Source organism: Chionomys nivalis, chromosome 1, assembly GCF_950005125.1.
Source record: "Chionomys nivalis chromosome 1, mChiNiv1.1, whole genome shotgun sequence".
Classification (NCBI taxonomy): Eukaryota; Metazoa; Chordata; class Mammalia; order Rodentia; family Cricetidae; genus Chionomys; species Chionomys nivalis.
This window is the reverse complement of record NC_080086.1, coordinates 126,075,836-126,088,329: the sequence shown is the minus strand read 5'-3', so window position 1 is coordinate 126,088,329 and position 12,494 is coordinate 126,075,836. Positions and strand designations below refer to the sequence as shown.

At 43.4% G+C, this 12,494-nt stretch overlaps 1 protein-coding gene across 2 annotated transcripts; it reads left to right on the top strand.

Moving 5' to 3' along the window:
• The first annotated feature begins 7,019 nt into the window (after positions 1 to 7,019).
• Gemin6 (gem nuclear organelle associated protein 6) lies at positions 7,020 to 11,169 on the top strand. Of its 2 annotated transcripts, none has more exons than XM_057779706.1 (3): positions 7,020 to 7,148; positions 7,761 to 7,907; positions 9,730 to 11,166. In XM_057779706.1, the coding sequence occupies exons 2-3, from the start codon at positions 7,780 to 7,782 to the stop codon at positions 10,103 to 10,105; spliced, it is 504 nt and encodes a 167-aa protein (XP_057635689.1). In that variant the 5' UTR covers positions 7,020 to 7,148; positions 7,761 to 7,779; the 3' UTR covers positions 10,106 to 11,166. The 2 variants fall into 2 exon arrangements, with proteins under 2 accessions (XP_057635689.1, XP_057635682.1); XM_057779699.1 differs by having other exon boundaries at positions 7,031 to 7,152; positions 9,730 to 11,169.
• The last annotated feature ends 1,325 nt before the right edge of the window (positions 11,170 to 12,494 follow it).

Genomic DNA, 12,494 nt, shown 5'->3' with positions numbered 1-12,494 from the left:
GAGGTGGGGGGTCCCAGGAAGCAGCTGGCTAGTTAGATGAGCCAGTGTCTGGGAACTCTAGGTTCAGCTGAGAGACTGTACCTCAAACAAAGCCTGCTAATATCAAACCCAGACCACCGCATGCACAGGAACATACATACACTCCCACACGTGTTCAGACACATGAGAAGAAGCAAACACAGGCACACCACACACAACTGACAAAATTAAAAATTAGCAAACATTTTTTGGAGGAATAAAAGGTGACGCTCTTGGGAGGTACAATTAGTGACTGATGAACCCTTGCTTTCATTGTCCTCTCTAAGCTGTAATTTCTACTTTAAAACCAGCCGACTTTCAACGTTACTAATCCATTTGATAGGCCAATCTGTGAGCAAGTGGCAGTTATAGGTTTGGAACTCAGTATTGTTTTATCTGCCTTAGGGCTAAAATAGTTTCCAGACCAGTATTGGGCTGAGTTCATCCTCCATTTTTTTTTTTTTTTTTTTCGAGGCAGGGTTTCTCTGTAGCTTTGGAGCCTGTCCTGGAACTAGCTCTTTTTTTTTTTTTTTTTTTTTTTTTTTTTTTTTTTTTTTTTTTTTTTGGTTTTTCGAGACAGGGTTTCTCTGTAGCTTTGGAGCCTGTCCTGGAACTCCCTTTGTAGACCAGGCTGGCCTCGAACTCACAGAGATCCGCCTGCCTCTGCCTCCCAAGTGCTGGGATTAAAGGCGTGCGCCACCTCCATCCTCCATTCTTAAAGTTACCCCTTGAAACAAATCTTGGGAAAGAGCTGGGCAAGGTGGTCCAGACGTATAACCCTAGCACACACAGGCTGAGGTAGGAGGATTCAAGTTCTAAATAAGCCTGGGCTACATAGAGAGACTCTGGATAAATGAAACAAAACAAAAATAAAGTTGATACTGGGAACGTTGTTTGGTAATAAAGTGCTTGCCTAACACATGCAAGGTCCTGAGTCTCATCCCTAGCAGCCACAAAATAAAGACGTGCAAGGTCCTGAGTCTCATCCCTAGCAGCCATGAAATAAAGACGTGCTTTTCAGGGAGGCAGAGGCAGGCGGATCTCTGTGAGTTCGAGACCAGCCTGGTTTACAAGAGCTAGTTCCAGGACAGGCTCCAAAACCACAGAGAAACCCTGTCTCGAAAAACCAAAAAAAAAAAAAAAAAAAAGATGTGCTTTTCAGTTCCCTAAGCTTGAATTGCTAAACACATTATCTTAATGCTTGATGGGTGTTGTGTCCAAAGAATTAAATGGAGCACGATGAGGTGTCAAGTTATTTCAGAATTAGAAATGCCTGGTTTTTTAGATTTATTTTTAATTAGTGTATGAATGGGGGTGGGGATGCAGGAAAGAGGAGCTATAGGCAATTGTGAGATGCCCAAAGTGGGCGCTGGGAACCCAACTCCAGTCCATCTGGAAAAGCAGTACATACCTTTTTTTTTCCTGAGACAGGGTTTCTCTGTGTAACAGCCCTGACTGTCCTGGAACTCCATCTATAGACCAGGCTGGCCTCGAACTCACAGAGATCTACCTGCCTCTGCCTCCTGAGTGCTGGTTGGGATTAAAGGCATGTACCACTACCGTCCTGTTCTTTGCATTGATATTTGATCATAGTCAAAAATAAATATCTGCAACCATACTTATTCATACATTAAAAAGAAACAAACGGGTTGAAGAGATGGCTCAGCAGTTAAGAGCACTGACTGCTCTTCCAGAAGATACATGTTCAAGTCCCAGCACCCACAGAGCAGCTCACAACTGTTTAACTCTTGTTCTAGGGAATCCAGTGCCCTCATACAGACATATCTGTAGGAAAAACAGCAATGTACATAAAATAAAAAAATAAATTATTAAAAAAAGATACAAATCTACAATACCCACTTCTCAAGGGGCTAAAGGCTAGAGGGTTGCTAGACAAAAAAAGAGAAAAAAAATCTCAGTTTTTAACAATGCGTGGTGTTGGATGCTTGTAATCCCAGTACTTGGGAAATGGCAGCTAGAGAATCGAGTTCAAGGCCATGGGCTGGAGAGATGGCTCAGCGGTTAAGAGCACTGGCTGTTCTTCCAGAGGTCCTGAGTTCAATTCCGAGAAACCACATGGTGGCTCACAGCCATCTATAATGAGATCTGGTGCCCTCTTCTGGCCTGCAGGCACACATGGAAGGAATGTTGTATACATAATAAAAATAAATAAATCTTTAAAAAAAAAAAAAAGAGTTCAAGGCCAGCCTCAGCTGCACAGCAAGTTAAAGGCCAGACTGGGCTAAATGAGACCCCCACCTAAAAAATAATTCTAGAAAACATAGCAGCAAACTAAAGCTATATATACATATATATATATATATATATATATATATATATATATATATATATATATACACACACACATATACATAAATTCATTATTTTAGCTGGGCAGTGGTGGCACACGCCCTTTAATCCCAGCACTCGGAAGGTAGAGGCAGGCAGATCTCTTGAGTTCAAGGCCAGCCTGGTCTACTGAGCAAGTTCCAGGAAAGCTAGGGCTGTTACACAGAGAAACCCTGCATCAAAAACAAAACAACAACAAAAAAGATTTATTATTTTATGTGTATTGGTGTTTTGCCTGCATGTATGTCTTTATGAGTATTTCAGATCTGTGTGAGGACCTGGAGTTACAGACAGTAGTGAGCTGTCATGTGGATGCTGGAAATTGAACCTGGGTCTTCTGCTCTTTTTTTTGTTTGTTTGTTTTTTCGAGACAGGGTTTCTCTGTGGTTTTGGAGCCTGTCCTGGAACTAGCTCTTGTAGACCAGGCTGGCCTCGAACTCACAGAGATCCGCCTGCCTCTGCCTCCCGAGTGCTGGGATTAAAGGCGTGTGCCACCACCACCCGGCTGGGTCTTCTGCTCTTAACTGTGGAGCCATCTCTCTAGCCCCTATAGCAATATTTTGTGTGTGTGTGTGTGTGTTTACTACGTGCGGACATGTATATGGGTGTGTAGTGTGGGTGCACACATGTAGAGTCCACACCTTTGTGTGTGTTATATGCAGGTATGCATGTGTGCTGGCCTGGCAGGCACATATACCATACAGACATTAAAATGTCTTCCTCAATCACTTATTATTATTATTATTATTATTATAGATAGGGTCTCACATGTAGCTCTGGCTATTCTGGCACTCAATAATGTAGATCAGACTGGCTTCAAACGCACAGAGCTCCACCTGCCTCTGCCTCTCAAGGGCTGGGATTTAAGGCATGAGCCATTACACCTAGTTTCTACTTTATTTTTTGAGACAGAACTCACAGAACTAGGACCTTGCTGCTTTGGCTAAAATGGCCAGCTAGCAGGCCTGGAATCTGCCAGTCAAGGTCCCCAACCCCTGAGGTTACAGAAGCACACTGCCATGCCAGGTGGGTGGGTGCAGAGGATCCAAAATCAGGGCCTCCTCGTGCTTGCAAAACGACTTTACACACTGAACCATCTCACAAACCCTCTACCTTAGTTTTTGAGACAGGGTCATACTATGTGACTTTGCCTGGCCTGGAACTCAATAGGCAGACCAGGCTGGCCTCTGTCTCCCTACTGCTGGGATTAAAGGTGTGCACCACCACACCCAACCTAAAACATTTGTGTGTGTGTGTTCTTGAGAGTGTACTTCTGGAAGTCACAAAACTTGTAGTTCGTTCCTTCCACAAATGTCCCAGAGATCAAACTCAGGTTATCAGGGATAGTGTAGCAAGTTCCTTTAACCACTGAGCAGTCTCACCGAACTACAGGGCCTCTCATGCTTTCGGTGCAAGCAAGCACTTTACTAACAGCCGTCACCCCCCCCCCACTGTATCCATCAATACTAACAGCTGTCACCCCAGTCCACTGTATCCATCAATGCTAACAGCCATCACCCCAGTCCACTGTATCCATCAATGCTAACAGCCGTCACCCCAGTCTACTGTATCCATCAATGCTAACAGCCATCACCCCAGTCCACTGTATCCATCAATGCTAACAGCCATCACCCCAGTCCACTGTATCCATCAATGCTAACAGCCATCACCCCAGTCCACTGTATCCATCAATGCTAACAGCCGTCACCCCAGTCTACTGTATCCATCAATGCTAACAGCCGTCACCCCAGTCTACTGTATCCTTTAAAAATAAAAATTTTACATGTACGAGTGTTTTGCTTGTATGTATGTCTGAGCACCACATAGGTGCCTGTTGTCCCTGGTTGCCAAGAGTGTCAGCTCCTGGGAGTTACAATTGTGAGCCGCCATGTGGATGCTGAGGATTGAATCTTGGTCCTCTGAAGAACAGCCAATGTTCCTAACCACTGAGCCATCTCTCCAGCCTCCTAAATTTCCTAAATTTGTTTTCTCTCTTTGTCTCTCCCTTTCTCTTTCTGTGGGGGTGGGGGCAATCTCAGGTGTCATCCTCAGGAAACCCACCCACCACCTTTGAGACAGAACCTCATTGTTCCATAATTTGACAAAGGGAGCCCTAGGAATCCTTGTTTCCCCTTCCCAGGGGAAACAAATGACCACCACCATGCTGGGCTTATTTTTATGCAAATACTTTATCCATGCAGCCATTCTTAGGCCCTCATCAATGTATTCTTTTATTTTTTCTTTTTTGTTTTGTTTTGTTTTTTGTTTTTCGAGACAGGGTTTCTCTGTAGCTTTGGTGCCTGTCCCGAACTAGCTATTGTAGACCAGGCTGGCCTCGAACTCCCAGAGATCCGCCTGCCTCTGCCTCCCGAGTACTGGGATTAAAGGCGTGTGCCACCACCGCCCAGCCATCAAAGTATTCTTGATGACTAAGCATTAGAGAGAGACTGAAGAGTTCTACCAAGCCTCAGCATAGCAAACATGGCACCCAACAGGGTTTGCCTGTTATCCTTCTCCCCCTTGCTAAAACCATTAGTTTACAGTCCTAAAGCTAACTTCCAAAATTCATTCCCTTATTTGGCCACTAACTCATTCCTGAGACAAAACATCAAAATCCAGCAATCAATCAAGCTGGGCGGTTGTGGAGCACGCCTTTAATCCCAGCACTTGAGAGGAAGAGGCAGGAGGATCTCTGTGAGTTCCTGGTTTACAGATTTAGTTCCAGAACAAGCTCCACAGTTACACAAGAAACCCTGTCTTGGAGAACAAAACAAGAACAAAAAAAAAAAAAAACAAAAACAAACAAAGGATCTAGCAATCAAAATTCATTATTTGGCTATTATGTCCAATCAGGACTTACCAACTCACCCTAGCACAGACTCTCCCAGCCCCCCACTTCCCTTTAAAAACCAACTCCTGGGCCAGGCAGTGATGGCGCACACCTTTAATCCCAGGAAGACAGAGGCAGAGGCAGGCGGATCTTTATGAATTTGAGGCCAACCTGGTTTACAAGAGCTAGTTCCAGGACAGGAACCCCTGTTCTGGGGTTACACAGAAAAACCCTGTTTCTTTTTTTTTTTTTTTTTTTTTTTTTTTTTGGTTTTTCGAGAAGCAGCTACTGCTGCCTTTGCAGCCTCCCCACCCCACTGGCCCCTCTGGAATAATAAATCACCTTTGTGTTGAGAGTTTGTTGTCTGGATATGTCCTGTACCAACTGGGGTGGGGTCCTTCCCAACAGACACTTCTATTGACTGGCACACACAGAACAGACAGAAAAAGCTACAATACTTTGTAGTTGCTACACAATACTTGAAATTGCTTTTTTTTTTTGGTTTTAATTTTTAGTGACAGGGCTAGTATGTAGGCCAATTGGTCTTGAATTCTCAAAGATTTGCCTACCTCTGCTTCCCAAAAACTAGGATTAAAGGCCTGTGCACCTTGTGTAACTCAAATGCAACTTAAATTTCTGATAGTTTGGAAAGGGTAGGGGAATGATCTTGTCTCGAAAGAACAAAACAGTACTCAAAAGAAAATGTACGTCAAACCTTATATTTTGCAGTAAAAGTTTAAACTGGGTGGTGGTGGCACACACCTTTAATCCCAGCACTCAGGAGGCAGAAGCAGGTGAATCTCTGTGAGTTTGAGGCCAGTTTGGCCTACAGAGTTACAGAACAGGCTCCAAGGAGCTACAAAGAAACCCTATCTCAAAAAAACAAAAACAAAACAAAATGCTTAAAATGCAAGTGGACAACTGTCACAAATCAGTTGTGGCTCTTTTATTCTGGGATTTTAAAAGGTCAAACATTTCCTCCCACACTCTAATAACTTGGAATTTACATTAGCTTTGTAGATTTACAGAGGGTTTTAACTGGCAAAGTCTAACTTAATCCATGAAAATCACATTAATATAAGCAGTCAGTCATTCAATCAGTAAAGGTTTTGAGAGGATTATTTGATACGGAAGTCCAAATAGTAATAAAAAGCAGATTCATTTTTAATGTTTCTGCTCCTTGGATTGAAGTCTTCTAGCTGCTTTGTTTTTTGTTTTAATCACTCTTGGTTTCGCCCTACGCACCCCCCCCCTCTATCGGCAGGATCCCAGCAGGATCCTTGCACCACTTTTCAGTATCAGTGTCGAAAAAGGAGTCTGCAGTATGTCACAGTCCAATTAACTACGTGCCCAGAAACCTGAAGCAGAAGCAAGGGCTATATCCTTTTCCACCAAAGAGGTTTATAATGAGCGACGGCATTCAACCCAATTCAACGCTGATCTTTCCAGCTTCCGCACCGCCCTCGAATCGGGCTGCCAGCAAGCCCCAAAGGCGAACGCATTTTAACTGCCCCAAACGAGAATCCACGCCATTCACTTCAGCTTCTAGAGCTCTAAGATTTACCCAGAGGGCTTTGTGTTGAATCCATGGCAAAAGCGCATTTTTATACACACTTGCTTAGAGAGCATGGTACGCATATTTTCCTCTTATAAAGATAACTTGAACTGTTCACGGTGGCCGTGAGAACTCGGGTTTCCTAGCACCCAAACTGCAGCTCCGGTGAGTCCTCCCCGTAGCAAGGACGGAGGCAAAGGACTACAGAGCGGAGGATTGTGGGGGAAGGAAATGACATCAGGCGCAAAGCATGCTGGGCTCAGGCGGGCCTACTCGAGGCGGGTCGGCGGCGTGCATGCCTAGTGGGGTTGTAGCGATGTGTGTCTGCGGCGTTTTCTCGGGTTGTCTGGAACCAGCAGCTGGTGCAAGCCCCGCGGAGACTCTGATCTAGAGAGAGTAGGTGTGAATCCGACAAATCTGCATCAGTTATGCCTATACGGCGTTTAGAGCAAATCCTTTTATCTAAGGAAAACAGCTGAGGATTTGAGTATCATCTATGGGCCAGAGTTCAAAGCCAGATTGAAAGCCGTATCTGGAATTGGGAGAGCAGGGTAAAGGGACATGCTAGAGGAGTTTCAGAATTGCTTCTGCGGCCATCGGTATTACCGTAGCTGAGGCTAAATTATAAGTAATTTTTCTTTTTCCGGATATGGTAAAAAACAAAACATCCTCAAGAATTCTCCAGTTTCTTATAGTAAAAATGGGCAGTCTGTTGTTCCTTTTGAGACTGGAGATCCACACTGTGTTAACTAGGCTGGTCTCAGACTTGTGTCAGTGTTATAGTAGGTAGGATTGTAGGCGCAATGTGAACTACTAAACCAGCTCTATGTATTAGTACTTACTTGTATTAAGAAATTTGTTAACCAGGACTACACAGAAAAAAAAAGAAAGAAAAAGGAAAACAAGAGAGAGAAACTTGAGGCAAATTACAGGCGTCAGAAGGGAGGTTAGAGGTTAAGATATTTGCTTGTGTGGAATATGCATAGTGATTAACTCAAATGGTTTTAGATCTAGCCAGCCGGTAACCATGAGTGAATGGATGAAGAAAAGCCCCTTAGAATGGGAAGACTACGTTCATAAAGAAGTCAGAGTGGTAGCCAGTGAGAAGAAGGAGTATAAGGGCTGGCTTTTAACTACAGACCCAGTCTCTGCCAAGTGAGTATGCACCTTATTTCTGGAAGTAGAGCCCCGGTACTGCCTAGATATCCAGTGTTAGTGTTGCAAACTAGACAGCTATAGGAATAGAAAATAGACATTCTCTGGTGGCGCACGCCTTTAATCCCAGCACTCGGGACGCAGAGGCAGGCGGATCTCTGGGAGTTCGAGACCAGCCTGGTCTACAAGAGCTAGTTCCAGGACAGGCTCCAAAGCTACAGAGAAACCCTGTCTCGAAAAACCAAAAAATAAAAGAATAAATAGCTGGGGTTGTAGGCCTTTGCCACTAAGGTCTGTCCTGGGAGTTTACTGAGCTTCAGAATTATTGTCAGAGATTTGTTTGTAGTATACTAAGCAGTGCTGCCATATTCCTAGTGTTGTGTCCCTTCTCTTTCTTGCCTGAGTGGGGTGTGGGTGTGTTTGCTAGAGACTGGACCTAGGGTCTCCTACATGGAGATGTGTTCTCTACCATCGGTTCTGACCCACTTTCCACTTCCAGGCTCGATGATCTCACTTTGGTTTTAATTTTCAGTTTTTAAAATTTGTTTTAATTCCTTTAATTTTATGCTTTGTTGTTTTCTTTGGTCTACTTTGTGTATTTAAAGTTTACTTTTTTTTTTTTTGGTATATGTATGCTTTTTGTTTTGTTTTTCTCTCTCTCTTTTTTTTTTTTTTTTTTTTTTTTTTTAAGACAGGATTTCTCTGTATAGCTTTGAAGCTTGTCCTGGAACTAGCTCTTGTAGACCAGGCTGGCCTTGAACTCATGGATCTCTGTGATCTCTGCTCTGCCTACCTCTGCCTCTCGAGTGCTGGAATTAAAGACCACCGCCAGGTACGTAGACATTTTCTTTTTTTTTTTTTTTGGTTTTTCGAGACAGGGTTTCTCTGTAGCTTTGGAGGCTGTCCTGGAACTCCCTTTGTAGACCAGGCTGGCCTCGAACTCACTGCCTCCCGAGTGCTGGGATTAAAGGCGTGCGCCACCACCGCCCGGCTATGCATAGACATTTTCAAGTCTGGTCGTAAGTGCATGAGAGGCGGGGTTTCTCACTATGGCTAGTCCAACTGGCCGCCTTGATGTAAGGTTTTGTTTTTTTTTTTGTTTTTGTTTTTGTTTTTAATCTTTGTTTGGCCTGTCCTGGTGGTGCACTCTCACACTTGGGGGACAGAGGCCAGTCGATCCCTGTGAATGCGGGGCCAGTCTGATCTACAAAACAAGTTCCATGACAGTCAGAGCAACACACAAGAGTCTCACCTCCCCCCTCAAAACAAAAACGAAACAAACAGGGCTGGAGAGATGGCTCAGCGTTTAAGAGCACTGCCTGTTCTTCCAGAGATTCTGAGTTCAGTTCAATTCCCAGCAATCACATGGTGGTTCACAACCGTCTGTAATAAGATCTGGTGCCTTCTGGCCTGCAGGCATACATGCAGACAGAACACTATATACATAATAAATAAATAAATCTTTAAAAACAAACAAACAAAAAACCCCAAACCCACTCTGTTTGGAAGTGGATGGCAAACCCCAGTACCTTACAAATGCTAAGCATGCCCTCTGCCATTGAACTACATACACTTCAACCCCACCCTGACCCGCTCACACTTTAGCTACTACATTAGCTGTGTCCTGTGCTGATTCACTAGGCAAAACGTTTAGATGCTTAGGATGTCAGTGAATGCTTGTGGAATAAGTAAAAGCATTAATCTTTACTGGGACAGTTTGCTCTTGTTCAGGTGACCTGTTTGGATTGGTGATGTTCCATTGCTTCTTTATAGTTCTTGAGGTTTTACTTTTACAAATCTGCTCTGAACTTTTTCTTTTAAGTATAGTCCTCGTGACCTTCCTTGAAGATGGCAGCTTGTCTGTGACTGGAGTCATGGGGCATTCTGTGCAGACTGTGGAAGTTGTGAGTGAAGGGGACCACAGAGTGAGGGAGAAGCTGATGCGCTTGTTCACATCCGGCGATTGTGAAGGATACAGCCCTGAGGATCTGGAAAAGCGAAAGAACAGCCTGAAGAAATGGCTTGAGAAGAACCACATCCCTGTCACCGAGCAGGGAGATGCACCGAGGACGCTGTGTGTGGCTGGGGTTCTGACTATCGACCCACCCTATGCTCCAGAAAATTGTAGCAGCTCCAACGAGATCATTCTGTCCCGCATTCGGGACCTTATTCAAGGACAGCTCTCAGCTTCCCAGTGAGAGGCCGTGCCTGTGAGCAGGCTTACTCCAGAGGACTCCACTGTTTGGTTTTGTGTTAATTGTTTCTATTGTAAGTTGATGATATTATAGGAGTTCAAAAGCACAGTGGGGTGTGTGTTAAGTTTTTTGTGTAGGTCAAATTGGATGAGTAGACCTGACTGCTGATTTCCCTGGGAAGTAAAGGCACAAGAAGAGCATCCCGTGCACTGAAATGAAAGCAGGAAAATAGTACTTGTGAGGGGTTTTTCTGTGGTGAAGGTAAATGCTCTTTTTGTAAAGCAGGAATGCATTTTGAATAGATAGAACAATGTTAAATAGCCAGGTGGTGGTGGCACATACCTTTAATCCCAGCATTTGGGAGGCAGAGGCAGGCGGATAGTTGTTTGAAACCAGCCTGGTCTATAAGAGCTAGTTCCAGGACAGGCTCCAAAGCTACAGAGAAACCCTGTCTTAAAAAAAAAAAAAAAAAAAATAAGTAAATTTATAAATTTCAATATAAGATATTAAAGTAGAAAAAAAAAATAAGTAAATTTATAAATTTCAATATAAGATATTAAAGTAGAAATCACAGTCTCAGGTCCCTTTGACTAACCAGACCTCTGTGTTATTAAAATACTGATCTTTGAGGTTGAAAACAACACAGTATTTGAATTAGAGTAATTTGGTTTGGTTATGGCTTGTGTGCCCCCTACAGTTCTTGTGATGGGAATTTCTAACTTTAAGATGAGACATGGGGCTAGAGAGATGGCTCAGCAGTTAGGTGCACTGGCTGTTTCCAGAGGACTTGGATTCAGTTCCCAGCACTCACATGGCTTCTCACAACTGTCTGTAACTCCAGTTCCGGGGACCTAACATACATGTAGGCAAACACTAATGTATGTAAAAGGAAATAAACCATTAAAAAAAGAGAGATGAGATATAATGGGAAATCTTTAGGTCATTGAAAATATGCATTAAAGGCTTATGGGACCTCGTTCCAGACTTCCTGTTTGGTGACATGAGCCCTCCTGCTAAAGTGGCATGGTGCGTCTCGGAAATAGAAAGATCTTAAATTAACATGCTCCAAGCCAGGCAGAGGTAACTCACTCCTTTAGTCCCAGCACTCTGGAGGCAGAGGCAGGCGGATCTCTGAGTTCAAGGCCAGCCTGGTCTACAAAGTGAGTTCCAAGACAGCCAGGGCTGTTACACAAAGAAAACCTGTCTCAGAACAAAAGAAGAAAAAAACTTAACATGCTCCAGCTCTGACTAAATGGAGCTGATGCCGTCTTACTGTCCTGTACCTCCAGCACTGAGCTAAGTTTCTCTCCATAAATAGCCCATTGCAGGTATTTGGTTTATTTTAGTGACTCAAAGATGACTGGTATAGAGGATATTTTGTTTTGTTTTTATTTATTTGTTTTTTCCATGATATTCATTGAGCTCTACATTTTTCTCTGCTCCCCTCCCTGCCTCTCCCCTCCTCCCTTCAGTCCTCCCCCAAGGCCCCCAGCTCCCAGTTTACTCAGGAGATCTTTTTATACTTTCTACTTCCCATGGAGATTGGTTCTATGTAAGTCTCTCTTAGTGTCTGCATTGTTGTCTAAGTTCTCTGAGATTGTGGTTTGTAGGCTGATTGTTTTTTTGCTTTATGTTTAAAAACCTTTGAGTACATGTGGTAATTGTCTTTCTGTGTCTGGGTTACCTCACTCAAAATAATGTTTTCTAGCTCCATCCATTTTCTTGCAAAATTCAAACTGTTGTTACTTTGTTCTGCTGTGTAGTACTCCATTGTGTAAATGTACCACATTTTTCTTATCCATTCTTCAGTCGAGGGCCATTTAGGTTGTTTCGGTTCTGGCTATAACAAACAAAGCTGCATGAACATAATTGAGCACATGTCCTGGTGGCACGATTGAGCATCCTTTGGATATATTCCAAAAGTGGTATCACTGGGTCTTGAGGAAGGTTGTTTCCTAATTTTCTGAGAAATCACCACACTGACATCCAAAGGGGTTGTACTAGCTTGTATTTCCACCAGCAATGCAGAAGTGTTCCCTTTTCCACACAGCCTCTCCAGCATAAGTTGTCATCAGTGTTTTGATCTTGGCCATTCTTACAAGTGTAAGATGAAATCTCAGAGTTGTTTTGATTTGCATTTCTCTGATTACTAAGGATGTTGAGTATTTCCTTAAGTGTCTTTCAGCCATTTTAGATTCCTCTGTTCAGAGTTCTCTGTTTAGGTCTGTACTCCATTTTTTTTATTGGATTATGTGATCTTTTGGTGTCCAATTTCTTGAGTTCTTTGTATATTTTGGACCTCAGACCTCTGTCTGATGTGGGTTAGTGAAGATCTTTTCCCATTCTGTAGGCTGTCGTTTTGTCTTGTTGACCATGTCCTTTGCTTTACAGA